The sequence below is a fragment of the Cystoisospora suis genome, assembly GCF_002600585.1.
Source record: "Cystoisospora suis strain Wien I chromosome Unknown contig_1099, whole genome shotgun sequence".
Taxonomy (NCBI): Eukaryota; Apicomplexa; class Conoidasida; order Eucoccidiorida; family Sarcocystidae; genus Cystoisospora; species Cystoisospora suis.
The window spans coordinates 19,979-47,914 of NW_027153900.1; the positions used below are offsets into that span (position 1 = coordinate 19,979).

General features: G+C 46.5%; 5 protein-coding genes across 5 annotated transcripts; 2 read left to right on the top strand and 3 right to left on the bottom strand.

Annotated features, from left to right (window-relative positions):
• Positions 1-895: 895 nt before the first annotated feature.
• Positions 896-13,077, bottom strand: CSUI_002657 (histone lysine set). The gene is made up of 10 exons (XM_068062857.1): positions 11,978-13,077; positions 11,378-11,514; positions 10,093-10,163; positions 9,301-9,455; positions 7,981-8,094; positions 6,902-6,973; positions 4,889-6,570; positions 4,131-4,377; positions 3,031-3,229; positions 896-1,994 (listed from the first exon to the last, which is right to left on the bottom strand). The coding sequence occupies exons 1-10, from the start codon at positions 12,286-12,288 to the stop codon at positions 1,650-1,652; spliced, it is 3,333 nt and encodes a 1,110-aa protein (XP_067925154.1). The 5' UTR covers positions 12,289-13,077; the 3' UTR covers positions 896-1,649.
• Positions 13,078-13,210: 133 nt separating this feature from the next.
• CSUI_002658 (adenylate kinase) lies at positions 13,211-14,509 on the top strand. The gene has a single exon (XM_068062858.1). It carries the CDS (start codon positions 13,673-13,675, stop codon positions 14,399-14,401), a length of 729 nt encoding a protein of 242 aa, XP_067925155.1. The 5' UTR covers positions 13,211-13,672; the 3' UTR covers positions 14,402-14,509.
• Positions 14,510-15,170: 661 nt separating this feature from the next.
• On the bottom strand, positions 15,171-16,986 carry CSUI_002659 (uncharacterized protein). The gene has a single exon (XM_068062859.1). It carries the CDS (start codon positions 16,635-16,637, stop codon positions 16,359-16,361), a length of 279 nt encoding a protein of 92 aa, XP_067925156.1. The 5' UTR covers positions 16,638-16,986; the 3' UTR covers positions 15,171-16,358.
• Positions 16,976-20,461, top strand: CSUI_002660 (mra1 nep1 like protein). Its single transcript, XM_068062860.1, has 2 exons — positions 16,976-18,437; positions 19,506-20,461. The coding sequence occupies exons 1-2, from the start codon at positions 17,260-17,262 to the stop codon at positions 19,990-19,992; spliced, it is 1,665 nt and encodes a 554-aa protein (XP_067925157.1). The 5' UTR covers positions 16,976-17,259; the 3' UTR covers positions 19,993-20,461.
• Positions 20,462-21,279: 818 nt separating this feature from the next.
• On the bottom strand, positions 21,280-27,929 carry CSUI_002661 (uncharacterized protein). The gene has a single exon (XM_068062861.1). The coding sequence runs from the start codon at positions 27,472-27,474 to the stop codon at positions 21,559-21,561; it is 5,916 nt and encodes a 1,971-aa protein (XP_067925158.1). The 5' UTR covers positions 27,475-27,929; the 3' UTR covers positions 21,280-21,558.
• Positions 27,930-27,936: the final 7 nt, after the last annotated feature.

Below are 27,936 nucleotides of genomic sequence, written 5' to 3' on the forward strand. Positions count from 1 at the left end.
GTGTTGTGTTATGCATGGATCGCCGGCCAGAGGGGGCGCAGTCTGTAGTAAGTTGGGCTGATGACTGGTCGGTATTGAACGGACAGATCCGACCGTCCGGGGGTTGTATTCCATCTGTTACGTACAAGGCTGAACGGAAACATGTCAAGGGCGGGTGTCGATTCAGTAAACCGACTCTCAAAGAGAAGAGGGAGAATTTTCGTCGCCAGTTTGTGCTCAGTGAGTAGCTGAGGTATACCAGGCCGGACGTCATTGGCCTGCCAACTTTCTCCCGGTCCAACGAATTCCCCGCTAGAGGGATGCAAGGTATGCAGCCGGGAAGTGGAGCGTGTCTGATGAAGAAAGAAACCAAACAAGGTAGTCGAACATTTCTACACACTGACCCGTTGCAGAGGCAGCAAAGGCCCATGTGTAGCTACGGTTCGGAGCTTCCTACATCGAGTGTGCTAACTAAACCTTCCCGACAGTGTCGGTAAGAGACCAGCTCTGAGTAGGCCACCCTGAAGAAGAGGCTGCTCAAACAAAAGTCTCTGTGTGACTCCCGAAGACCAGTTCCATCAAACCTCTTGCTGTTCAGTGAGTTTATGGCAGACTGGGACGAGCGTTTCTGCCGAAGCTTTGGATGCGACACTCTGATGGCGTGCTCTAGTGACTGTTCGTCAGTTCTAGCCCGCACGAATACCGCTACAGACCCGATCCCCTTAGAAGCGCCCTTCTATCCCTATTCAGACTTCTGCGAATTGCGATGCAGGCACGCGTTCTCTTGAGAAAGCGAAAGGAAACCGACCGCTCCCAGGGAAAATACTGAATCTGTCCCAACTAAAAGACCATTGATCCAAGTCAACCAGGGCGGGCCGTTGACCGCCCGTTTCAGCGATTATACACGTGCACATAACCAGTTGAGAAGCCATGTTCTCGGGTGAAGTTTACGAGAACGCCAGTGCTACTACGGTTTGCACCTGGGGCCAGGAGCAGCAGTACCAGCAGGACGGCAAAGGTTGACCACAACAAACGAAGGCTCTACGCTGTTTGACAGATGTGTCTTCCATGGAAAGCCAGTCATCATGCAGCAGCATAAAGTAAGAGAGGATGAAGAGTCGTGTTTTTCCTGAAATGATTTGCTCAGAAGGACGGAAAATTGTACGCGTGGGTCTCAACGCCACTCCGCGGGAAGGGAAGAGCAATGGAGAGGCTTTCGCTTTGTTTATTTAGCAGCTGTACAGAAGTGCTTATCTTTAACAAAACAACGTACATCGTAAGCTCTTCAAATCAGGAATAGGTCTTCCTCTCTTAAGCATAAAACTCTCCTCATCCGCATCACCAATACTACCGTTGTTATTGTCTCCTCATCTCACAAACGTTCAAAACTTCCTTCTTTTTCTTCTTTCTTTCTTCGGTAAAGTTCTTTTCTCCTTCTCTTGTTGCTTCGTCCTCTCTCCCTCGATAAAAATTCTGGACAACGCCTCTAGACGTTTTCCCCGGGAGGAAGAACGAGAGAAGAAAGTTTCTCTTTCCACTTCTCATTGTATGGCTTTTTGGAAAGAAGCCAAAACTAAGTTACGCAAAAGGTGATATGAATGAGACTGCTCATTCTTATGGTTGATGCAATGAGGTAGAGAACATATAAAAGACTAGCTGGCTAGCCGGTATCAATCGAAATCTCGTCGATCTTCAATAAAGCATTTCCTCCTGTCTTTCTGGGAAAGGAATAAAACGGTGCTATCTAATCCTGAATAAGGAATCAGACGTGTCGAGATGGCTTCGGGAGTTATAGCAGAAAGAAAGATGGATGCCTCAGCGTCTTGGAGATCTCTATGAGGCTGTTGAAGCGGCAACTCTACGAAAAGACCGCGTAGTTTTGCATACGATTCCTTCGCATACTGCTGTTCAAAACCAAAGAGATTCGCCAAGATAAACGTTGCTTCTAAAAAGATGACATATATGTGTTGGTTCCTTAACTTCAGCTGTACTTTCTCGCGAAATGATAGAGAGTGCTGTATAAACAGAGACAAGGGAAGAGCAACAAACAAGTACCAAGAAGAAGTCTTCCTTGCTGACGACCTATCAGAAACCTATTCCTCATTTTTCACTCCCTATACACACACAACGTGTATAAATCCTTGCATACGCCTATGCCTATGCCTGCTCTATACCCCCCCATACGTACAGCCAACTATCGATCGATCCCTTTCTTCCTACATACATCTATATGTACATATGTTGATACTACCACATGCCGTTTCAGTGAAGAATGAAAGCTGAACCTCGTGTCCATATATAGATATACATATGATGTAGCTACGATACTAAATATATATGTAAACAGCATGCACCCGCGGTAGACAGTGGGGACAGTATATCTCCGAGAAGATAGAGAGCCGCATCCTACCAGGTAATGGAAGATACGAACTCATATAGAATCTTCAAAAAGAGAGGTGTAGATTCATCTGTATTTGCAAAAAAGGCTCGATACCTATGTGTAATAGATCTCTCTTGAAGCTGTGGATTTCTTACAGATTCACGAACGCCTGTATACACATGATGAATTAAGAACATGTATCTTTCTGAGGGTTCCAAAAAAGACACGTGTCAACCGACAAAAAAACAGAACGAAAAGAGTCTTTCCTTTTTCTCCTACCCTTTACCCTCTCTACTGGAATGAAAGGACGAAAAACCGGAGTGTACATACACCCCGCACACATATCTTCTCTTCCCCTACGTTCCTAACACACCTACTGTCAAAAAACACTATCCACACACACGCAAACAGGTATATATCTCTCTCTGTAAATACACATATGTTTACCAACATGTATCTCTTCATACCAACTCTCCCACCACGATGTCTATTCTCGTTATACTTATATAGAAATATGTGTGTATCAACATGGACATACGTAGATACCCATACCTACCTACACAAACTTGTAGAACCGAGTGCGCCTCGAGAGAAGCTGGTTTGCGATGAAGAGGAGAAAAAGAAAAGAAAGAGACAGGAGACGAGAGAGAGAAACAAACCTCTCAACTCACCTCTTGATCTGTGGGAGGTATGTACGTTTGAAGTAACGTGTCTCCTAGAGATTCGAGCGACCATCCGAGCGATGCTGTCAGCCCAGGATAGAGATTTCTCTGATAGAAGATAATCTTATCTTGATAGAAATACATCTCTACGGATCCGATTTCATTCAAATGGTTCGAGAAGCGGGACTTATACCAGCAAAGGAGATGCCTGGATGTATATACACACGAAAGATTTGAAGCAAAAAGAAAGGTAAAGAAACACTGTAGGAGAAGGAGATGAAAGGACGCATCAAGAAAGAAAGAAAAGATATAATCTCTTTCATGATAAGGATGGCATGGATGACACTATCTCTTTCGATCGACTCCTAGAGGGAGCATGGCTGTCATGTACGGAGAAACAACGAGAGAGAGAGGAGAGGAAGCAAAGGTATCTTGTCTCTCTCTATCATAAGAGTCGGATGGAATTCCTTTCTACTATCTCCATCTCATGATGAAGTCTCTCCGACTTTTTCACCCCCACTCACATCGTCTCGGTATTCTAAGATAAAAGAAAGAAAGAAACAGAAAGAAAGAAAGAAACATGTTCTCTTTCGAGGTCATCGAGACGGAGTCTCTGTTCGACACTAAAGGATGTGGACCTGCAAACAGAGTGTATGTACCACTCTGTCTTCAGGGAGATGCACGCACATATAGATATCTAAATATCTATACAAAGTATCTGCTAAACAGTGACAGACGTGTATCTGCCTTTGAACAACATAGAGGATGTATGTGTCTGCCCCTACAGGTGGATGTATATCTATACCTATACTCTCTTTCCGAGAGAGCTCATCTTATCGTATACATATCATAGACATCTCTACACATATACATATATAGGCATGTATGAAGGAATGTGTGTGTACCAAGACGAGTGAAGTGGCTGGTATAAAGTCGTGTATATGAAAACTGCAGAAACTGTATTCACATATAGATGATATATACATATATACATATATGTGTGTATGTATGTATACCTTACCTAGATAGTCATCCATGCTGATACCTACATCCGTAGATACTTCTTCATACATGCTTATACATAGGGAGTAGTTGTATGACGACCGTACCAGTGTGTATGAAAGACATCTAGAAGAAGAGCCTCGAGCAGAAAAAGGCGATAGGGAGACGAACATTTCTTATCATCCCATCTCAACTGCTGAAGTAACTCCTTAATGATAGATACATGCTTCTTCTTGAATTCTCTTGAGTAAAACTGTCGGAAATCCATCTCTTCCCCGTTCTCTGAAAAGGTCTCATCGCCCGCTCTCTCCTCCTTCATGAACTCACCACCCGACTCTTCTCTCGTCTCTTCATCTAATCAAAAGAAAGAGAGAGAAAAGAAAAGAAAATCTCGAAAAAAGGAAACAAAATCTCGTCAAGACCACCGTCTTCAATCTAGCCGTCATCATCTATCGTCAATCGATTCATCTTGAATCTATCCATCTCGAATCCATCTCTCTTGAATCTTTCTATCTTTGATCTATCTATCTATCTATCTTTAATCTGGCTATCTATATATCTTTAGTCTATCTATCTGTATGTCTTAAACCAAGCTATCGATTTATCTATGTATTTACATGTCTATTCCCCTACCTGTCTTAAATATCCGTCTTGAATCTATCTATCTATCTGTCTGTCTATCTTTGATCTATCTATCACCTCAAATAAAAAAGACGTTCCTCTCCAGGAGCCAGAGATGCTTTCTATGCAAGAGACACTTCGAGAGAAGTGAGAAAAGGTAAGATGACCACAAGCAACATGAGTATCATCTGTCTGCGCAACAATTACTGAGCTGTAGTGACACTCCAACTTTTCCTCTTCTTACCGGTGGTATAAGAACCAAAAGCAGGTGTATGTTCAGAACCTATTGAGGGGCATGACAAGTCGCCACTTGAATGAGAAGAAATAGAAGAATCCTTTCGATCCTTTTCACTCTTGTCCGTGCTGTTCCCTCCTTTTTTCTTCTTCTTCCTCCTCTTATCATTCTCTTGGGACTTCTCTTCGACTGAGGCCTCTGTATTTTGCTGTTCATTAGAGCTCTTATCACCTTCTTCTTCCTCCTCTTCCTCCTCTTGTTTATGCGAGACATCTCTTCGCCTCGTTTTCTCCTTCTTCTTCTTTTTCCTTCGCTCCTTCTCCTCTTCATTCTCTTCACCATCTATGACTTCTCCGAGAGGAACATCTTCTTCTTCGTCTTCTTCTTCTGGTCTATCTCTCAGATCTTCCTCATCGACCTCCCCTTGCCTAGTCACTTCTTCCTTTTCAGCATAACACCCACTCTCTGAAGTTCTTGATGTCGCTGAAGATGATTGAAGAGAAGAAGAAGAAGACTTATCCTGCGGATTGCCGTATTGGTCGACTAAAGCTTCCAGAACAAGAGCTCTTCTTCTATCCTCATCACCCCAGTGTTGTCTACACAGTGTACATACACCTGGTTGAGCATTCTTGAGAACGCGTGTTATAACGTCGCTATTCAACAACAGTTCCTTCAGCTCCATTTCAACTAAATCTCCATGATTCTTCTGATAGCCTAAAGTTGAGCTGTCCATAGCGAAGAAATTCGGGAGATCTCCAGCAGGACTTCTCTCATTACCATGGAGATCGACACCTTCATCGGCCCTACTTTCTTCAACATGGTCCTTCTTATGACAGCTCAGAGAACCATAGGCTTTCTGTTCTTCTTCTTCCATCTCTTTCTTATTCTCTTCATCTTCTTCTCCCTTCTTCTTTATCATCCTTGTAGGAGGGCGATGCCCAGAATGCTTTGCTGCTGTATCTATAGAAACATGTCGCCGTCTCCCGTCAAAAGATAAGAGAGATTGTCTTTCTCTTTCTTCCTCTTCTTCTTTTCTCCCTTCTTCTTCTTCATCCCTTCCACTGTAGAAGACTCTCGACCTGTTCAGCTTCTCTTCAGCATACAAATGATACAGATAAGAAGAAGATAACTGCATCCATATCGTCAACGGGATGCCCCCACGAACGCCTCCTCCTTGCTCTCTTCTTCCTCTTCCTTCTTCTTCTTCTCCTTCGACAGTTTGGTATTGATCTCGTATAGCTACCAAGAATCTACTAAAGAATTCTCCAGGAGGAATCATCATGGTCATAGACGTTGTGTCTGACAAAACGCGGATGACTTTATCATACGCATGCTTTAGAAGATCTTCAGTCGTCGCTTCCGTCGAATCTAATTCTTTCTTCTTCTCCTCCTCCTTCTCCGTCGTCTTCTCACTCTCGTCGTGAGAAGGGTGGGTACGACGAGGATGATGTAGGGGCTGTCGACACGACGGAGAAGAGCTTCTTTCTCTTGTCTCTGAAGACTGATCTTGGAGAAGAAGAAGATCTCGAAGATGAGTGTACATTAAAGTCGCTTTCTTCTTTTTCTTCTTCTTTCTCGTCTGGATCTCCTTCGTTCTTGAAGGATGGGAGCGAAAGAAAACCGATTCAACGGTAAGGGAAGGACGGCTAAAGAACTCCCCAATCTCTTCTTCGGCTATGCATGCACCGGGTCTGAAAAAGAGAAGAAAAAAGAAGAAGACAGAGGGAAGAAGATCTTCTACGTGAGCAAAACATCATAGCTGTACATACACCCGAGACACGGGAGAAGTAAGACAATGGACCTCCAACCTTACACAGGTGGAAAGACATATATATATATATATATATACATATGTATACGTATATACATAGAGACAGTGTATGTAGGTGTTTACACGTAGAGAGAGATCTCTATAGATATACATAGAGATAGATATGCAGACGAAAAGATGTTTCCGGAAAGAGAGATCGAGTGTAGCTAACATAACTACCAGAACACGGGCTGTCTTCGAGAACAACTTACTCAACGTATATACACCCGGCGTCACAGAAGGGACATCGAAAGCCTCGGGAGAAATCGACCGTCGCGCTGCATCTGAAGAAGAAAAGATAACAAAGAAAAGACAAGAAAGAATAAGCAAAGAACAAGAGCGAAAGAAAGGCCTCCTGTAGTTGGAGACTGAAGAAGTTTGCGTTTACAAAGACGGAAAAGAGTGAAGTCAAGTCCGATTGAACCTCTCGAGGCCTCCGTTCCTTCCTTTTCTACACATCCACGTGGAATACACATATGAGTATAGAAACAATACGTGAAAAAGGTGTGCGATGCAACTGTCTATACACCTCAGAGCTCATGTTCTTCCTTCTTTCTTTGTTTCTTTATCTAGAGATCTAAATCGGTCGTTAATTCACAAATGAATACTACTGTCTGTGTGGACTGACTCTCCAGATGCAAATATAGATCAACATGTACATCATCAGTCTCTTTCTCTACATATATCTATCTATATGGATTCACATATAGATCTATCTATGTATTTGTATCTGTAATTTCCCATATAGCGGATTGAGTATATATATATATATATTTCTTGCTCTTCACAGAGGAATTTCTATAGACATACACTCGCATGCCTTCTTCTCTTCTGTTTTAACTCTCTGCCTTTCGTCTAGATACTTCTCTCTCCTGCTACGTCTCGCTATAGACATCTATACATATATATGTAACTCTTCGCATGTGTATATAGGTGTGCTAGTATATATATACACACATATACCTCTCTATATAAAGAAGCTGAGAGTCGTGTATGATCTCCGCCGTTCTCCATGATCGTGTTGAGTAGCCTGGATGTATGTCATCAATGCCTCGCCGAGAGATACACCGTCATAAGAAATCTATCGTCATCTTCTCTTGTTAACTTAAACAGCTGAAGTCTTTTCTCTATGATGCTCTATCATAATAATCCTCGAGAGATGAGATGTGCATGCAACCATCCAGGTGTATCTCCTAGAAAGAAAGAAAGAAGTGCAAAACAAGAGAAAGAGATCTGAAAAAGTGACAGGAAGAGCAAGGCGTGAGAGAAAGAGGAATAGAAAGAAGAATACCTTTCACATGCACAGAAGAAATCTTTCGTTTCAAGAAGGACTTTTCGACGTTCTTTCGCAGGTCTCATAAGGTCCTCTTCTGAGAGATACGACAGCGTCACCTCATCTCCTTTCCTTGCAAGAACACACAAATATAGATAGATAGCTTAAAGGTAGGTAGACAGATAGACAGATGGACAGGTAGATTAGAGATAGACAGGTAGATTAAAGAGAGACAGATAGATTAAAAATAGATATGGACAGACAAGATAGAGAGACAGACAAGACAGAGATAGATAGGGAAAGAGAAGGAGAAAGAAGGAAAGCCTCGTGAGTGAGAAGAGAAGCTCAGAGAATCGCAAAGGCGAGATCCACAAAAACGCTACGGTACAGACAGCTGCATGCACTAAAAACGTACACCTACACACACACAGGCGGACGGACAAAGGTGATAATGAAGACGAGGAAGAAAAAGAAGAAGAAGAAAAGAGAAGTTTTCTCCATCTTTAAACAAAGGTGATCTATCGCTTCCTCTCTCTATCTCTACATACATAGACATACCATAGGGTGCACGGGGGACACACTGCACAAATCCCGTATCACGTCTATCTATCTATCGATCTATCTATCTTTAATCTATCTACTTATTCATCTACTCCACGCAATCTATCTACCTATCTATCTTTGATCTATCTATCTATCTATTTATCCATCTACTCTATGCAATCTATCTCCTCGTCATACGTTGAGATATATCTATGTGTATCTATCTCTATATATAGATATATGTATTTGTTCTGTATGAGTTATATTGAAGTATATACATGTCCATATTTCTTATGTCGCCCTGCCTTACGGTTCCTCTATGTCGTTTATTCCTTTCTACCACCTCTGTATAGACACCTCATACACAGGGGTACGACTACTGCTGCTGCAAAGTTCGAAAGAGATGTGAGGGAAGTACCGATGTCCCTACAAGTCTATAAACGCAGAAAGAGATAGAGACATGACTCTCATTTCATATATACACATACATAGATGACGATACACAAGCAGAAGCGAATAAGACGTATTAGATCCAGGTGTATATACACACCGATGTCTTTTATCCACAGGCATAGACCGAGACACTCACACGCGACTATTAACACGTGTAAAATTCAAGAGAATGTACAGAAGATATGCATATGGAGAGATGCCTATGATTGCATGCATACTGGCGAGAGTATCAGGGTGTAGATACATAGATAGATTGAAGATAGATAGATAGATTAACGATAGATAGATAGACTAAAGATAGATAGATTAGAGATAGAAGTAGGAGTAAGTGAGCGGCCATACTTGAGATGAGCTCGAGATCGGAGAACAAAGCGATCTTTTTCATCGGTAAACCAAAGAGTATTTGGTAGACACGAATGCGAACTGAAGGATGGCATAAAGTAAATGACGTAGCCAATTGGGTCGTCATGCTGCTCGAAACAGTTGTGTATCCAGATCTGTATATACACATGGAGAAGATAGGAAAAGAAACGAAACACAATCTAGACATATGAATAAACACATAGAAATGTAGGTATGCACAGGTATGTACGTGTATATGAATAACTATATATGTATGTATACAGAGAGAGAGAGAGGCGGTGATATGGGTGACCACATATATGACGAGACTGGGTATATACATGGAGAGAGTGAGGCTGAATGCATATACAGGGAGAGAGAGAGAGAAAGAAACACACATACAGAGGGGGAGAGCATGCATACACATCATTACACGTACACATATATACGTATACAGGCATGAATATATATATATATATACATATGTATATAGATATATAGTATTCAGATCTAGGACGGGACACTGAAGCTTCAACGTTTGAGATGCCTGTCTATCTGCACTTCGCAGAGAAGAAGATGTAGATACACGTGAAGGATAGCTAGCTATGTCGGAAATGAATGAAGAAGAAATCTCTTCTCCACCCGATAGATACCGGGCCTCTATACAGATCAGAGAGAGCATTCTCTCTGTGTCTTTCTTCTCTCCTGTCTCTGAAACAAGAAAAGAGAGGAAGACTTGGATTCTAAAGAAGAGGCGAAGACATTTTTGAAAGGAGAGGAGAAATGACTTACCTGGAGCATAAGCTCGAGATCTTGAACGGTGGTATGAGACTCTAAAGAAAACTCTGTAAAAATTCTCTCGACTGTACATACACCCCAGAAGAAAAAGCAGGAGAACAAGAGCTCAGAAAAAGCAGAAGGAAAAAGAAGTATCTCACTTCAGAAAGAAAGATCTCTCCAGGAAAGAAAAAACACAACTAACAGACTCATAGACAAATACACAGATTAGAGATACATAGGCTGATAGATAGATAGATTAGAGATAGATAGATTGAAGACAGATAGACAAAGACACAGACAGACAGATAGATAGAGAGGTAGATAGATAGACAGAAAAGAGACGATTTTTAGTGCGTTGAGTTGGAGAGGGACATACGCATCTTGCATATCTATAGAGAAGAGAGAAAGACGAAGAGATAGGGGCAGTAGCCTAATAGATATAGGCAATGCGAGATCAAGCAAGATTCCTTTGCATGTGTAAATGCAAAGAGAAACCTTCTGGGAGCGCGTCTGTTTCAGAGAAGAAACAAACACCGCAGTCGATCTCTCTCCTTAGGAAAGAGAAAGATAGGAAGGGAGAAGAGATTTCTCAGGGGGGAAGCAGGAAAGTTAGCTCGTTGTCGTAGAAGCCAAGTGTAGAAATAGATTTAGAGAGACGAGAAGATACCTATAGAAAGAGAGTTCGATACATAGGGAGTAATAGAGAGAGAAATGGAGAGGGGCACACAAAGAGAGGTGTCTAGACATGAGGGATCGAAATGAAGAGCTCCAGCAAGAATGAAGTATGACTGCACATACAGATGTATGTCTCTCTCTAGATATACACATTGATATGTTGATGGCCAAGATCTATAATATATATATATATATGTATGCAGTGATATATATGTATACGCAAGTCGTATATACACACATACTGTCATAGAGTAGGGAGACTGATGACTGTATGTGAAGACAGGGGATCTGTACGTCGACGCCTTGAAGGTATTCTTGTGTGGAGCTCTTTTTTCTCTCTTTCTACGTGGTAACGCATCTATCTCCTTTCCTCCCTACGTCTGAAGTGTATGTAGAGAAGAAATAGAGAGAAGAGGTATGTAGTGAATGAAGAAAGCTGAAGAAGGAGGAAGAAGAAGCAGTCCTTGGAGAAGAGATGCTAAGGGAAGTAGAAGAAGATAGAGGAGAGATTGAGAGATACCATAACTCTTGTCGAATGCGATCTACTGTTTCAAGAGAAAGAAGAGAAAGAAGAACAAGAGGAAAAAGAAGAAGATGAGGACTCTGCTCTTTTAGAACTTACTTTCTTCACAAGGGGTAATTTCTGAGGGGACATGAAGAATCCTTAAAAGGTCATATTGCTTTGGAGAAATCGACGTTAGACCAGCGACGAAGGGCGAGTGAGTATCGACGATGACTGAGTTGACAGCGCACCAGTACCTACATGTACATCACAGCAAAAGGAAGAAGGAGGAGAAGAGGAAGAATGAGAGTTTTCTATATGGAAAGAGAAGGACACGATGGATGAAGAGAAGAGAGAGCGAGGAGTTGTGTTTCGCAAGAAGTCGACGGAGAAGGAGCATGGAAGAGAAGAGAAAGGAAGAGAAGGAATAGTAGGGAAGTAGTAAAGAGACTAGCAGTAGATTGATGCTGGCTTGGGGTGGATCTCCCATGGTGCTTATGAACATAGGGAAGAAACGTCAGCCCATAAAAAGAGTCCTTTTCCTCTCTTTCTGTCCCTGTCTGTCTCTGCCCCTCGTTTCGTTTGTTCTTTCCTGCTTCAGGCAATGAAGAGGTGGGGCTCACCCCTCGAATTCAGTGATGCCCGTTATGAAAAGGAGAGAAGAAGAAGAAGACATTCCCACTTTCTCCTTTCTCTCTTCTTCTTTTTCTTCAAGCTTACCATATGGGTTCAAGCTGAAAGGAATGAAGAGAGCACAGCTCCGTCAGAGTGACATAGAGAGGATTGTCTGGGTCCGCTTGAACAGCATGAAGAGGAGGTTCTTTGAGAAGACAACTTCCAGCTGTGAAGTCTTGAGTGGCTCTAAGAATGCGGCCTTTATCCGGATGAATCTCACAGTGTAAAATACCATCATGATGTTCCCGAGAGTAAGAATTGATAAGCTCAACACTTTTCGAAAGATTCTCATAAACTGCATCTTTCGCCTTCTTCTTCTCCTCCTCTCCCTCGAGACTTTCCGGACTTCCGTCCATTCTGACTAGGGTTTTCCTACAGATGGTATAGAGACATAAGGAGATGTGTAGAGAGAGGGGAAGTTAAGAGATGTCTTCGCAAATGAGAGATCTAGGTGAAAGAAGAGAGAACACACAGCGGAAGAAAAGGTGAGAAAGCGAGCAAGAGGAAGACATAGGTGAAGGGAGACAGAGAAGGTGAGCGAAGAGACCTAAGAAGAGTTCATTGGGGGGTTCTTCACCCCTCACATATTGATCGGAGGGACTGTTCTGAAAGGGTTTTTCTGTCGTCCCAGGAGAAAGGTCAAGAGAAACAAGTGTCACGATCCTCGAGATAGAGAGGAAATTCAAGAAAAAGAGAATACTCTCCTGATCTTTATACCGCAGGAGTATAGTACACTCTACGCAGTTTCTACATGGGTTGGAAGTTGAATGGGGCGTAGACTGTAGGTTTAAGGTGTATAGATCAGCCGGAATGTGTAACAATACACACGAGAAAGACAGAAAGGTCAAAGGATGGGAAGTGAGTACATGAGGGAAACGCAAAAGAGGAAAAAAGTGAGAGTCGGACGGTATTGCTGGAGAATCGAAATGGAGGGACTTCCGGCCTGCTGCGCGGACATATCGCCAGGATCGCGCCTGGTGGTTCTGAATGAACGAGTCGAGTAGATACAACCAGGTGAGAGGTGACGAAGCGAGGCATCCAAGAGAGAGTGAAAGAAAAGCTGACTCTGTCCTAACAAAGGAAGAACTTCTTTGCTCTATGGAGAGAATTGTAAGCCAGTGATCTTGAGATGTGTCGTAGGTTCTCCAAAACTGATAGAAGTAGTAGCTGTAGTAGATGCAAGCTACTTTTGAGTAAGCAAGAATAAAGAGCATGCAGGATCTACCAGGGAGGAAGATCAGCACATCTTGCTCTAAGACGAACTAGGAAGAGTCCGGTGGAAGATAAGGCGTTTTTCGTCTTGGACTGTCGGCTTAGCGCGATGTCGAACACGGTCCCAAAAAGAAAAGGCCCTGGAAGCGAGGCGAAGCAGCACTTGGACCAAGTGATGAGCTGACATGTTTCGGGATTTACTTGTAAAGCCTCTCTCCCTTCTGCAAAAGCTTGGAGTGAGTGGCAGACTGAAATGGCGCTGTGATCGAGCTGACACAATAATTTCTGCTTACGGTCTCCTTATTTCCTATGCCACAGCAACGCGCGAGTCAGCCTAGTCGTTTTGGCTTCGTAATGCAGCAGGGCCTGGCAGGTCTTCTGTCTCCATGTCATGACAGTTTTTGGTGATCACGTGTGCTTCAGCAGTGTGAGATGACTGGTCTCATGGGGAAAATGTGTCTGCGCTGCTGAGTTGTCCCTATATTTTGTCCTATTTGACCATTATTTGTCGGCGTGGTGAGCCTCGAGATGAGCATTCTCACCCAGCCCATCCGTCCCCTAGTCTTACGGCTCATATTTATAGGGGCTCCTGGCACTGGGAAGGGTACGTATGCAAGTCGGCTCGCGAAATCCTGGGGTATTGCTCATGTTTCGACAGGGGACTTGATCCGAGAGGAAATAAATAGGAATAGTGACCTGGGCAATTCCCTTCGACAACGAAGTGTGAAAGGGGAACTTGTTCCAGACGACGTGGTTGTTGCCATCTGTAAGGACAAACTTCTTCGCAAGGAATGTGAGAAAGGTTGGATACTGGACGGGTTTCCGAGGACACTCTCTCAAGCAGTTCAGCTGCAGGTGATTTGTCCTCCGACTCTCTGTGTCCACCTCTTTTTACCTGATAACATTCTGGTCACGAAGTTACTCGCCCGTCGTATATGCCGCACATGTGGAGGAAATTTCAATGTGGCGAATATTCATTCACCGCCCTACGAGTTGCCACCGCTTTTGCCGCCATCGGACTGCCAGACGTGTCATGGGGACCCGGAGTTTCTGAACCGAGCTGATGACACAGAAACGGTGGTAAAGAATCGTCTAGCTATCTTCGCACGCGAATCAGAGCCCTTGCTCCGGTTTTATAAGGAGCAAGGCGTTTTGTTAAACTTTCATGTAAAGAAGGGCCTAAAAGATTTGCCCGACTTGTCGGCACAGATCCTTTCTCGTGCGTCTGGGCAGGAACTGTGTACGGATCTTTCATGAGACCTGAACGCGAATTTGGCAATTCGTCTTGCGTCATTCCACAGAATCTCTCTGACAGAAAGGGCAACGCTACGAATCGCTTGCAATGCAGAACATGCGCTTTCCTTCCCCATGCTTTATGTGGTGGCCGTGTCGTGAACCCCGAGCAGACAACAGGACAAAGTGAAAGCCGTTTTGTGTGTAGTCCCAGTTCGTGGAACACTTGCCCTAATCGAAGATTTCGCTGTACTCTCGAGCACGTGTGACAGGCCCAGGACCACAGAAAAGTGGAGAAGCGAAGAAAAGATGAGGTTGGAGTACGTGTGTGCCGAGGAGGTTGGGACTAAAGTGGAGGAAGGTGGAGAGGCGCCACAAGAGATGGCCTCAACGGGTAGACCCCTTAGGTGTCTGTACACTCGGACCACGAACCAGCGTGTGACTGTTTCTACTCGAGCGCTGCATCTTTTGTTTTCTGACTCGAGACGGTCCCGCTTCGCAGTCACCACGAGAATGAAAGCCGCCAAGTTCCTGATTCTCGCTTCCCTTTGCGGAGCCGTACGCGCCGCAGAGCTCCCCCGCAGGTCGAGGTTTCCCGGGAGCCAGGCAGATGATAACCACCTTCGGCATCTGATAGAGAATACCGAGGTGGAGCGTCCGCCTGCGCTGTCCGTCCCAGCGGAGACTCAGGAACCAGCAGGTAGAGAGGCCGCCGGACACGAAGCAAAATACTTGCTGATTCATGCACACCAAAGCAGATCCTCACATCCAGGAGGAACCTAAGTTCACACAAGGTTAGGACAGTGAGATAAGTAGGTTAGACAATTGAGCAGGCAAACTCATTTTCCTCAGTTAGCGCTGAAGAATATGGTGAATACAAGAAAGGGGTCAGCGCGCCGGTTCGGTTGCTGGTGCGCGGGACTCTTACACTGTGGCAAACTTCAGGTTGAGGCACTCCATAAGATACTCAAGCCGGAGAACATGAAAACCCTGAAAAAGCTTACGGCTATGCTGACACAGCACCAGGGTTCGCCACAAGCCGCTGGAGCCACCGGGATGACTCCTGAGAAGTTAACGGTATTTTGTTTCTTGGCGCCAAAGAACTCGCCACAGTTATGCACTATTGTGATCAGGCGCTCGTCACGTCAGCCATGGCCACTCAGCCAGCAGGCTTTGACTACAGCGGCTTGAACCGCGCATTAGAAAACTGGAAGCAGCAGATGGCCCAGGGCCCGTTCGCCCACATGTTCCCGGCGGAACCGCAGCCGCAGCCGGCAACTCAGTTTGTACAACCTGCTATTCCCTACGCGGCGGTCCCTACGACGCAGCTGCCAATGGCGGTAATGGACGGCCTTTTTCGGTCTTTAGGGACTTTATCAACGCACTGCGTGTTCAGGCGACACCGAGCTTCGCGCAGGTGGCACCCGTGCAGTATGCTCCTCCGATGATCCCGTACTTCCAGATCGTTCCTCAGCCAGCTACGTATCAGCTGTAAGCTGTCACTACCCGATCCCTCTTACCGGCATCTCACTAGAGTGGTCTCCAGAGCCGCCCAGGCGCCCCCCGCAGAGGAAGAGTTCAGATCACCCCAGCAGCTGTTGTCCATTCAGATGTGAAGGGTCCGAGGCTTTTCTGTCCCGCAGACGCCAGGTCACCCGGAGAGCCTGACACGAGATATACACTAAGTAGACGTAGAAGCCGCGCCCGAGTCCCCGTAACTGTCGTTCTTCAATTTGTCTCACCAGACGCGAGCCTGCCTCGTGGATCAGCCACTGACAAAGCAAGAAACTGGCATACCGCTATACGACGGACAGTAACCGATGCTTCACTGACTCTTACAACACCTAAATGCCGTATGGCAGAGAGCTGAGGCGGTGATTCTGCTGCTTACCGCTAGCCTTACTCGAAAAGCGAAACCATTGCACCGTTGAACCTCGACCACCAAGACACCCAGTGAATCGTTGGTCGCCGCTGATGCCTTCTAGCATCCAAGCTTCCGACAGTAGGAAGTTTCTTGCAGTGCATGCCGGTCTGACATGTTTGCCGCCGCAGCCCTGCCAGAACTGTACACGGACCCTGTCGGCAGGACGCTCCTGATGTCACACAAAAGACCACGTACGCTAAGGTCCCCAGTTAAAGTGCGAAGGGGCGTACCGTCACATAGAGGGCAAGTCAGTCGCACATCCCTACGGCACGACCGAGTTCTCTCTAATAACAGAGTGACCGCACCGTTAGCGTTCCGATGGGGACCCTCCGCCATGCACCAGTGGTGTGCTCTTCAGCGAACGGCCGGAGAGGGAACAACGCTGTAGGAGTGACTTTATAGCATGGCGGGTTCTTGACTCTGTTCCCCGCCAGTGAAGTAGCCATCCAGCTCTTCCATTCTGACTGGAGCGATCTCTGACTTCGCACGTCTGGCAACGCAAGAGAGGTTCAAGACAACAAACCGGTCCGCCAGATTCCGGCCCTGGGGAGGGCATGTCGTTCATGTCCCCCCATGAACGTCGATTGTCATTGCCGCCTGGTGCCCCTTGTGGGATGTACAAGGCAGGCCTGTACGGCCTGGTGCCTGGCCGGCGGGTATAGCTAGTTCAAATTCCCCTTTCAGCAGGAAAAAGAAATCTAGGGCTGTGAAAAAGGCAGGTTTCACTGGTACCCGCGTGAAACAACTTCGCGCGCAGGAGGCGTACCTGCCGGACGCACATGCAACTACTTGCCTGGGTTGTACTAGGCTGCAGGACACAAGCCCTTGTCTATGGTTCCAGGACAGTTAGGCACTTCGGACTGATTTCTGTTGTGCCTCTGCGCTGTTTCGTCTTCGGAGTTGTCCGTGTAGCGGTCTTCCTCTCACTTCTTCACCGCCCTCATCAGATTCTTGCCATATGCAGCCAAGAAAGAAAAGCTCCGCGCGGGCCCATAATGGGGCTGAGAACGCGAAAACTACGAAGAGGAAAGTTTGTCGTGACACGACAGCGGCCGCGCCGGGGCCCACGAAGGACGACGTTTCTGGTTCGACTCCACAGAAGAAGCGAAAGACCGCCCGCCGAGCAGCGTCAGTTGAAGAATCGAAGTTTGCTCCAGGATCCGAGCATGCATCTGTTTCGCGTGATTTTGGAGCCCATCGACGTCACAGCCGCAAGCGGAATCCGCCCACGTGTTGCGTTGTCCTTACTCACTGCCCGCTTTACATGTACAGAGATAAGAAGCGTCATGCGTCCCCTGCACTTCTTAATATCGACGAACATAACTACCTCTTGACCGCTCTTCCGGCTTCTTCGGCTTCAGACGGTCCGGGGCTGCCCTTCCTCGGTAAGCTGCAAGCGCAGCTGAAGGACGTATCTCCTGCCTTTCCGCGTGGTTCCGGCAATGGTTACCAACATATCTCGCGTCGCGGCATGGCAGATGCCAGTGAAGCGGCTCGAGCCAGAGCTTTGACTCTTTCGGAAGACAGGCGAACTCTTCTCGAAGCTGCAATGAGATCCGATGTTGTTCACCAATGTTTGTTGAGTGTGCTTGACTCACTCGTTGTTTCTCAACTGCGCACCAACACTCCACACTTTGTCAGCGAACAAGAGTCAACGTCAGCAGGCAGAGAGGGTGTCAAAGATGACAAACAAAAGAGCGATGGGGCAGTGCCACACCCAGATGAGCCTAACAACCGCGAGTCTGAAAGTGGTGAGCAGTCGCTTCCAGGGAGTGTGAAGACATCGTCTTCTCCGGGAGAAAGTAAAGCGCCTGGATTGAAATTCGATCTCCTCTTACACACAATGGATGGCAAATTGCTACGGGTGTCGACATCCTTCCGTGTGCCTCGGAGCTTCAAGATTTTCAAAAAAGTCTTCGCCATGGCTCTTTCATCTCCCACAGGAAAGCTGAAGAGTAACTCGGGAGGGGACTCAGGACAGAAGGAAAGTCGCCGCCATGGCTGGGGGGGTGCAGAACACAAGGAGGATGAAAGTACCTCTGCACAGAGCGAGGGACAAGGAGAACAAGATGAAGGAGAGACACTTATTGAAGTTCTACAGCCCCCCTTCTCAAGGCACTTGCCAAGAGAATTCCGGTACGTGTCACTTCGTGAATGGCCTTGAGCCTGTCTTGCTCGCGGGAGTCACTACAGTGTAGGCTGAAGTAGTAGAGGGAAGGCGGACGCCGCACTCGTAGGTATCTTCTCAGTCAGGGAATCCTCAGTGTATTCTGCTGTGCGTACACGAGTCCAACCATAGATCAATCCGCAGTACCAAAATCTGCTTCCTTGTTCCACTCTCATCTATGCCTTCTCGCCAAAGGTTCGTAGGGGTTGTCAATAATTATACTTCTTCTTCAGCGGAAATCTCCGCGAACGTACCCATCGCAGTCAGAAGACACGTACGAGACATATTGCGCACGAGTAAGAGCAGGCGTACTCACTGGTAGAAGTCATTGTCAGCCTGCTGTTTAGTACGCAGTTGGTGGAGTGTACTAAGTTGCGGGGTGTACGTACAGCTGAGTGAGCTTTCGTGATGGTCCGTATATACGAGTTGCCCACCTTCTTCTCGTTTTTTAAAAGAGTTGTGCAAAGGCCGAAACCGAGATGATAGCAGGCGGCATAGGGGAACTACACTTTCCTACGAGCACATCGGTGACTGCATGAGTTACCGATTTGCTTGTAGGTCACGGTGAAAGAAGGAATACAACGAGTACACACATGCATCGGCGTAGCTGGCCTAGGGTGTTAGGCATTCGCTGGCCAGGAAATTATTTTGTCAGGAATGAAACCTCGCACTGATCTAGGGATCGTCATCGCGGTTACTCTGTGGCCCTGGACTGTCTCCACCAACTTTTCATCACAAACATACGTCTTACAGTGTCGCTTCTTTTCTTATGTGAACTCTATAATTATAGTGCGGCCACAGATATCCCTAGACGCATGCTTCTGCCCATCAGTATATGGTCAACTTACGTACACCGAGTGACAAACTATCTGACTACTCAGCTATGGGAAAAGCGTTTGGTACGACTTGCCGGCAGAGGTTACCTCTCGCACAGCTCATCTGGTGTCGTTGTTTTTGTCCTTTCTTTTTGACAACTTTTTCTCTAAACAATCTCGGCTTCCTTTGTTTCTCCTGATCTCTTCTCTTCTTTAATGCAGACCTATGTGTTTATCAGGTTCACGACATGCACCGAAGGTTCCCCTTCGATCTTTCCTGGGTGAATTACGGCAGTCTGACCCCCAGGAAAACTTGGTCTTCTTCATTTCTGCCTCTCCGTATCTCGATGCCGCTGCCGTACCTTCTTCTCTGTTTCCCCCGTCTCCTCTTCCCACTACAACAACTGTTGCTGGGACTCCTCGTCCGTTGTCTGTATCTCAAGGACCGGGAAGTTCACAAGAAAAAGAAGATACGAGCGGAGGACCGGGCGACGCTGAAGACATTTCTTGTAACGTAAAAGATGCTGTATCAAGCCTTTCAAGACAGAACGGAGAACCACCCCGAGACGGGAAAGATGATAAGGGGGTGCACGCAAGAAAGGGTGCGGTAGTCCTGGGAATCTCCAATTTCCCAACATCTTCTTCAGTTCGCTGTGACCGTGTTATGCATGAGCTAGCTCATTATCTGCCACACCAAACACCATCTTGATTCCTTCTCACTCCTGCTACATCTGTCTATCTGTGTCTATGTATGGGCCCAGTAGGTACGCAGTTGTCTGTTTGAACCTACCAGCAGATACTTCCGCGGCGACTAGCACAAGACTCGAATTTAAAGAAAGGAGAGAAAGCTTCCTTTCTAGAGCAGGTCCTTCAATCTGCTTCTTTCGAGGTTCAGAGCGGAGGACTGCATCCTCTGTCTCGAGTACTACCTCATTCTGTCCTATCTATAAACTCCAGACCAGTGGGGGCTCTTGAATAGACGTTCATGCTGATATTGATTGCTGCGATAAGAGTGTCCTCTTGGAACTGTCCAGTAACTGACACACACTGTCTCCCGTTGCCGTTCTCGTAAACTCTACGTTGTTTCTTGGGCGATCATTCTGGTATCGAAAAGCTGCTGCCTTATCGGCAGGAAGGGTGCGGGTGTAGCAATCGCGTTCAAAGGATAAATTCGCCTTAAGTAGTCTTTCTCTCCTCGATTCGTCCGAGGTAATCCACAGGTACTCCAGGCTACGACTGCTTCTACAGGGGAACAGGTCGTATTGTGTAGGACACCAGCATGGTCAAGTCCCCCAGGCCCGTGCTGAGATCGCCTTTGCTACAGACGGGAAATTCCATAGTAGCTGTACTTGTAGTTCACAGAGGTGTTGACCGACTGTAGTGCAGGCATTCTACGTGGATACACTGGGAGGCTGCAGTGATCACTGGCTCTACACTCCGGTCAGCACTGGTACGCTAGGTTTCTCCGCTCTCTGCATCACGAAGTACTAGGCACGTTCCTTAAAGATTTGGCAGACTGTTGAAAAAAAAAGTAGAAAGACGTCACCTTCGTGGGCCTCCTCAGCAACAGGCTCCCCCCTCAGGAGGGCCTTCAAGCAGTCACCCTGACAAAGAACTGTCAGCGGAGAAGTCGGAGGTAAGATGGTCTTTTGTTTTTCCACTGCTTTATGTGGAGTGCGAGCCCCCGAGCAAGGAGGAAGAACGCATCTCTACATCACCGGCTACTGCGATACAGGCCTCGTACTCCGAGCAACTGCTTTCTCAGCAAAAACAGCTAGATGTCGGTGAACCTCAGTCGGGAGTAGTGTGGAAGTAAACCATGAGTACTTTGGTCAGACGCGTACGGAGTGTCATAGCCGTGCGTGTTCGGTTCTGGTTCGGACTGTCGTCGGTTCTCTCAAAGAAAGATACGAGAAGGAGAAAGTTAAAGGAAAGAGCCTCCCCAAAAAGCCATCTTTCCGTTGCCGAGCGATGTATCACCGTTTAGAATCTTTAGCGCGGTGAAGGTTTTCATCTCCATGAACACCGGAGACATGCCAAAAAAAAACGCTGAACCTGAAACTTGAGCCGATGGAACCGACCGATATCACTCAAGCAGAAGACGTGTACAATCAGTCCATCTGTAATATGCATACACAAGCAAGAAAGTAGAACAGAAGAAACTGCGAATAACTACCAAAAGAAAAAGCCGTCGTAGCCCACCATCACCATGAGTATCACTTCGACTGGAGCGTACTGCATCACAGTGGACAACGTTCGTGCTCGCCGTTCTCTTTTACGCCTTTGGAATTTCACCTAGTCTTCGCTTAACGAATTTCCGAATGCGCTTTGGGTGACGCTTTAGTATGGAAGGGTAGGCTAGTGCGTAGCTTCTTAGTAGCCGTTGAAGATAGAAGGAATTGTTCTCATCGAGGGTCGGCTCTAGTTCCCGTAGTCGATCTAAAACACACCCCATGAAAGATGCCGTCGTGATAGCTTCTAAAGAATCACTTTGGCTTTCAGAGGAAACTGCTGGATCTTTCTTCTGCCCGTTTGAGTCGGAGCTCGGCGTGGCCGAAAGAGGAAATTCTGCATTGCTGACACCAGATGAAGAAGGTAGTAAAGAAGTCTGTCTCGTGACGTTGCCCCTTCCTGGTGTACATACACTCAGGTCATTCTCCGCCTTTTCGGTATCACGAGAAAACCTCAAGTGTGAGGTGAATGTGGGCTTGCACAAGCCTGTCCGCTTGCGATCCGTGGGAGGAGTCACCTCAGAACCCCTTCGCTCAGGTCCTTCGTTACACTTCTTCACACCGTCTATTCCACAGTCGTCATTGACATTCATGTGTCGCGAGACTCCTGCACCCGCAGCACTAAGAGCCACTGGATCCTCGCTCCTATGTCCTATTGGATTTACTTGAGCTTCCACGGCGGCGTGTTCTACTCCTTGAGAACATTCCGCTTTGCCTGTCCTGTTCGCGCCTAATCCATTTGAGGACAACGACGAAGGCGGATATCCAGGTTGATTTAACGCCTCCAAGAGATTCAGCTGTATGAACAGCCAAGCCGTCTGCAGTAGATGGTGAGGCTTGAATTCACCGGCAAATTTCACTAGGTACCAGGCAATGGACCGCAATAGACCCCGTAACTCTCCCGGCAACATCAGACGCTGATTTTCTGCTACGGGGTGAGAATTCTCGGACACACGAACTAACCCCCCACCTGACGTTCTGTCTGTATGGTCGTCCTCCAGAGGTGTACGTACACCAACTGTCTTGGCTACAGGGGAACTTAAATCTTCATAGGACACTGACGGCAAGGTAGAAACATACTCGTTTGCGAACGTAAACAGATGGTCTGTTTCTCCCACAGTTGAAAAGGGTCTTTCTTCCCGTGTCGCGGAGCAAGTGCTTTCTTTGGTCACCACGTGACCACTTAATCTCTTGTTTGAGCACTCCTGATCTAGCAGCAAGAGGCGCCTGAGCGCGTCCGCTAACTGCGAAACAGCAATAGGGTCGGATTTCTTCTGATGTGTCATAAGCCCGGCGCCTAAAAGAACAAACAGAGGTCGAAATACCTTTGACGTGTACGCCTCGAAGAACCCATTTATTTCATCCTGTCTTACTTTTGCTATGTAGTGGGGGCCATGACTGGAGGCCGAGTATGCTGAAATCCCATTGCCCAGACCTAACCCTTCACTGTCTGAATGAGTACAAGTAGAGGTTTGTAGCACGGTCTCCCTTTCATCCGGAGTTGCGTGTTCGTTTTCTTCTGTATCCGCATCGCTTTCAGCAGCTTCTCCTTTATCCTCTCGGACATGACAATACTCAGATGACGTGGCAGTAACAGTAGAGACTTGCCAAGTCGTCTTGGCACGGTTAGGTGCCTCCTGTTCCTCTGCCTTCTTTCGACGTCCTTCTTCTTCTTCTTTCTGCCTGCACTCCTCTTGCTGCAGAACATCACCAGAGAGAACCTCAACCCCGCAGCCCCTCGCTGCGGTACTCTCTGTCTTCTCTTTCTTAAGCAAGCACGCAGAAGGGAGAGATCGTGATATATCCTTACGGAAGTCTTCGGCCAAAGTCGGAGAACCATTTCCCTCCAAGATTTTTCCTTCTTCTCCTCTCGTGGGAACGACGGGATGGTAGTAGCTCAGAAGCTTTGATAATCCCCATGCAGTTACACACCATTCCTTATATAGAGATCCTTCCACCAACTCAACTCGCCGGGTATCTCTAGTAATATCGTTAATACAATCTTGACTATTAGCTTGGTCGAGTCCTGTTCTAACTGAGAACTTCGCACTGAAGTAGGACCCAGCTTGCGGGCTTCTCTGCATTCCCAGAGGGTTTGAGTGAAGTAGCAACAGTTCAGAACACGCTTCGAGCAGATCCTCTAAGACTTCCTTAGTAAGACTTATGCTTTGTTTTCCTAGCGCATGAAGCGCTAAAGAGAAGCTTACAATCTTTTTCCTCTCCTCGGTACTAAGAATTGGGTCTTCGAACTTCTCTGGATTTCTATCCCGACTACCAGCGATGTCCTGCTCAGCTTGGTCTCCTCGTAGCCGAACATTTTTTCTTTCTCTCTTTCTCTCTTCTGAGAAACAGGACTCTTTGGAGTATGAAGAGGATGACGACGCAAAGGCTGTTGTAGATTCCTCCGAAGAACGCTTTCGCTCTTCCGTCCCTTCGGATGGATCTATACTTGAAACAGTACGTCCGAATCTCCGCATACCTTTTACTACTATTCTATCTTCTTCCTTCATCCTTTCCGTTGTCGTCGTAGAAGCTGACAAGGACCGAGGTGGAACAATCTCCTCTCTACGACCCTTGCTTAGATCTTCTTCTCGCCCTCCCTCGTATGAGTAGACTGACCCGGATACAATCTGTTGAGAGTCGTCGAAACCCTTCGCCCCGCATATAAGCCGATGACTGTCTTGGTCCCGTCTTAGAAGAAATAAAAGTTTCCCAGTTAATTCTTGTAAAATCATTCGACGACTGCAAGAGCTAGGAAAGAGAGCTGAGCACGTCGCAATAGCATTCATAGCACTTGCCACAAGCTGAAGACTCCACGTCTCTCTATGAGATGGGAGAATAACTACCTGAAATAGCTTTTGGCATGTATCAGATATCAAGAGACTACTTGTATGTACACCTTCAGGACACCGCAATCCTCGTCGTCGTCCTCCTCCTCCGTCTGCTCCTCCGTCTCCTTCTACTCCTTTCGAGATTCGTTCATCTGCTCGCTGAATGTGTAATGCGGATTTCTCATTCCCCAGATTCGTATCACTACGAAAAGACGAAGAAGAAAATCCAGATGACAATGAGACAGCCTCTTCGTTGCATGCGGCGCCCTCTTGTATCTTACTGAAGTCGACGTTGTCCGCATGGGGACCGCACATATGAGGAAGATGCGATGAACGGAAAGGACCACGTCCTCCTTCAAAACCATGGATTTGGTCACGTGCCGTTAAAGACTGATAAAGAGAAGAAGCGTCAGAAACTCGGGCGAGTTGGAGTTCTGGTGGTCTGACTGACGAAGGCGTCCCCTTACTTTCACAAGCTTCGCCGAGTTTGCCGTTGATCGTATCTCTACTTTCCCTGTCCTCTTGTCTCTGTCTTCGTTGAAAGAAGAGGTCTTCGTCCCTTCTATTATCTTCAACAGAATGCAAGGAAGAGGGGTATCGTGTACCTATTGCTACCTTGGAGTTGAAAGGAGAGACAAAAGAAGAAGACGAAGAAGAAGAAGCTTGGTGAAACCTTGTACACGCCGAGAGAATTTGGACGGCACTCGACAGGGGGAACTCTAAAGCCTGAGAATGAAGAGAGAGAGATCTGTTTAGTCGTTCAAGAAGACATATAAACACTTCAGAACAATCAGGAAGCTCCAGCAGAGGTGTTGTCGTGGAAGTCGCGTTAGCGAAGGAAGCGAATGAAGAAGGAAGACCTCGCTCTTGCCTTGCGTGTGTCTCACCGTCTTCTTGTCTAAATGACAGTTTCAGTTTCGAAGAGCCTTGACGGCCAGGAGCAAAAGACGAAGAAGAAGGGCTTGAAAGAGAGGACAAAGACGGAGAGGCGAGGGAAGAGTCTGAAGAAGAAGAAGGAGATAAGGGTATGGAAAATTGAGAACTTGAAGATGACAGGGATGGTGGATGAGAAGAAGGGAGAGAACTAACCCCGTTCGTTAGAGAGAATGATGATGACCGACAAAAAGAAGAAAGACATGAGTCATGTTCTGAGAGAGACAAAGGTGACTCAGAAGGCTGCACGGAGTGAAGATTCATATGAGAGGGACCTTGAAAAGAAGAAGAAAAGCTGTAAGATAGCGGAAAAGAAGCTTCGGCACAAGATGGAAGCTCCTTCTTGGCTCCTTTCTCTTGTTCCTGTTCCACTTTCTCTCCCCTTGCCTTATGCTGAGACCGTAGATAAGACGGCGATGATCTGCTGGGAAAAAATGATAAATCTCCTTCTCTATCGTCGAAAACATGAAGCCCCTGAACAGTCTCTTCTCGCTGTCGACCACCTTGCTTTCTACACATATCTTCTTCTACCCAACGGCTAGGGCGACCTTTACTGTTAGCTCGTAGAGATCTTTCCTTCTGTATAAGAGCAAACGTCGTAAGAGCCATAGAGATATCTTGAGGCGAGAGCTGACATGGCTTGTTACAATGGTCTTCATCTTTTCTATGGACCAGAATTTCTTTCCTCACTTCGTTAATGAGAGGAACATGATAGAACCCCATGCGAATGAAAGAGTTGAAGAAGAAGAGAAGAAGATGGGACGGAAGAGCTGAAGCATACCGTATAACTCTCATGCAGATACCTTCAAGGAGAGGATGAAAGATGTCAAAGAGAGAAGGAAAGGAAGCCGAGGGGGGGTAAGAACAGACAGAGTATGACGATAGAAGAACTAGCTCTCCACTGGAAAAAACAGAAGAATCACTTTGCCAGTGTCGCAAACACCGAGCTGTATCACGAGAGGAAAGAGATGAGGAAGAAGCGCAGTGTCGGACGGTAGCGCTGTCTGAAGAAGGATCTACAGGAGATGCGAAAGAGAACGATGCGATGGACGGGGGGGACGAGGATTGTTGAGAAGTGAGGAGAAAGAGGTCTAGAAGAGGAACGAGGAGAGCCTTTAGACTAGAAGACGATAAGGAACTTAGACGCGGGAAGAGAGCTGACACGGCTGCGAGATAGAATTGTATGACCAAGATATGACATGGATAAGAGAGGGTTTTCTCCTGACCCAAAGACAGTTTGTGAGTATGTTTCAACAGGAAAACCAAGTCCCTAGTAGGTAGGTTCTCTGCTGAAGAAATCAAGGTCTTTAAGAGATTCTCCTTCTTTTTAGAACTCTTCATAGACACGGACGGCAGGGACTCTGCCCTTTGATCGGAAATACTTGGCGACCGTAGTAGACTGGGTGAGCTCAGTGAGGATTCCGTAGATAAAGGGTAGGAAGAAGGAAAAGAAGAAGGAGATTCAGAAGACGAAGGGACACGTTGAGAGGAGACAGAAGAACTGGGAGAATAAGAAGCGGTTAGCTCTGTAACTGAATGAAGAGGAAGATTGGTGACATGTCTAGAGAGACTTTCACCAGTCTCATAGTGTTGAGAATATGAACAAGAAACAGATTTCCGTGGTGGCCTTCCTATCTCAGTCGTCTTACCTTTTACCCTTCGTTTGTTTTGCAAAACAAGTAGACGTCGAAATTCTCTTGTAAGTGGGTGTGCTCCATACCACAGGTCCAAACGGTCTTTCTCTGCACTGCTCCAGCTGCCTTTCATATGAGAAAACAACACTGGACGGGAATCTTTCGAGCGGAAGGAAAGAGAAGGGAAAGAAGAAGAAGTTTGAGGTAGTGGAGGAGAAGAGTTTGAAGTCGAAGAAGGACAAAATGAGGACGGAGAAGAGGATGACGGGCTTTCACGATGAGGGCATGGCACTGCTGACGATCTGGCTGTGCGAACTTGAATGAGACCCGGGAGAGAAGCCAAGAAGAGATCGGGTGATGAAGTTTGAGAAAGAATCTTCCCATGACACGAAGAATTGCTCAAAACGTTTCTAATAGTATGACAACAAGGACACGAGGTAGCTACCGTTCCTTCTGATACTCGCTGAAAAATGCAAGTCAAAAGAAAGTTCTGCTTTCTTCTCCATGCCCCTCCAGCCCCACTAGCCAGAAGAGCGGGAAGATGGATGGACGGTAGCGCCATGTTCACAACGGAGAGATATGAAGGCAGAAGAAAGTCAACTACAGTCAAGAGTGAGGAAAATCAGTCCGTACTAACCATCAAGCAGCTGTATGCCGGAATGCAGTGGAGGAGGGACAAAGCAAAGAGAGAAGAGAAAGAGATGACGCCTCTTCTCTGCCTCTCGAGCAGCATACAAACGACGAAGAAAACCACATCGGATAGAACACTGAAAAGAGTAAGCCCCTGAAGTGTCACTTGGGTTTGAGCCAGCTTTTCACCGCCACCGGGATCGAATTGGTCTCCTGGGAACTCCCGCCAACGAACCAGAGTGATTTTTCTTTGGAGGTAAGGAGATATGTGGTCCGATGAGAACGCCAACAAGATAAACGCAGGCTGTGGAGTCTCCCGCAGAGGCCCTCGAGAGCCTGCAAGAGCATGGCAAACTTCTCTTTACGTCTATAAAAATGCTGTGGTGGAGAAACG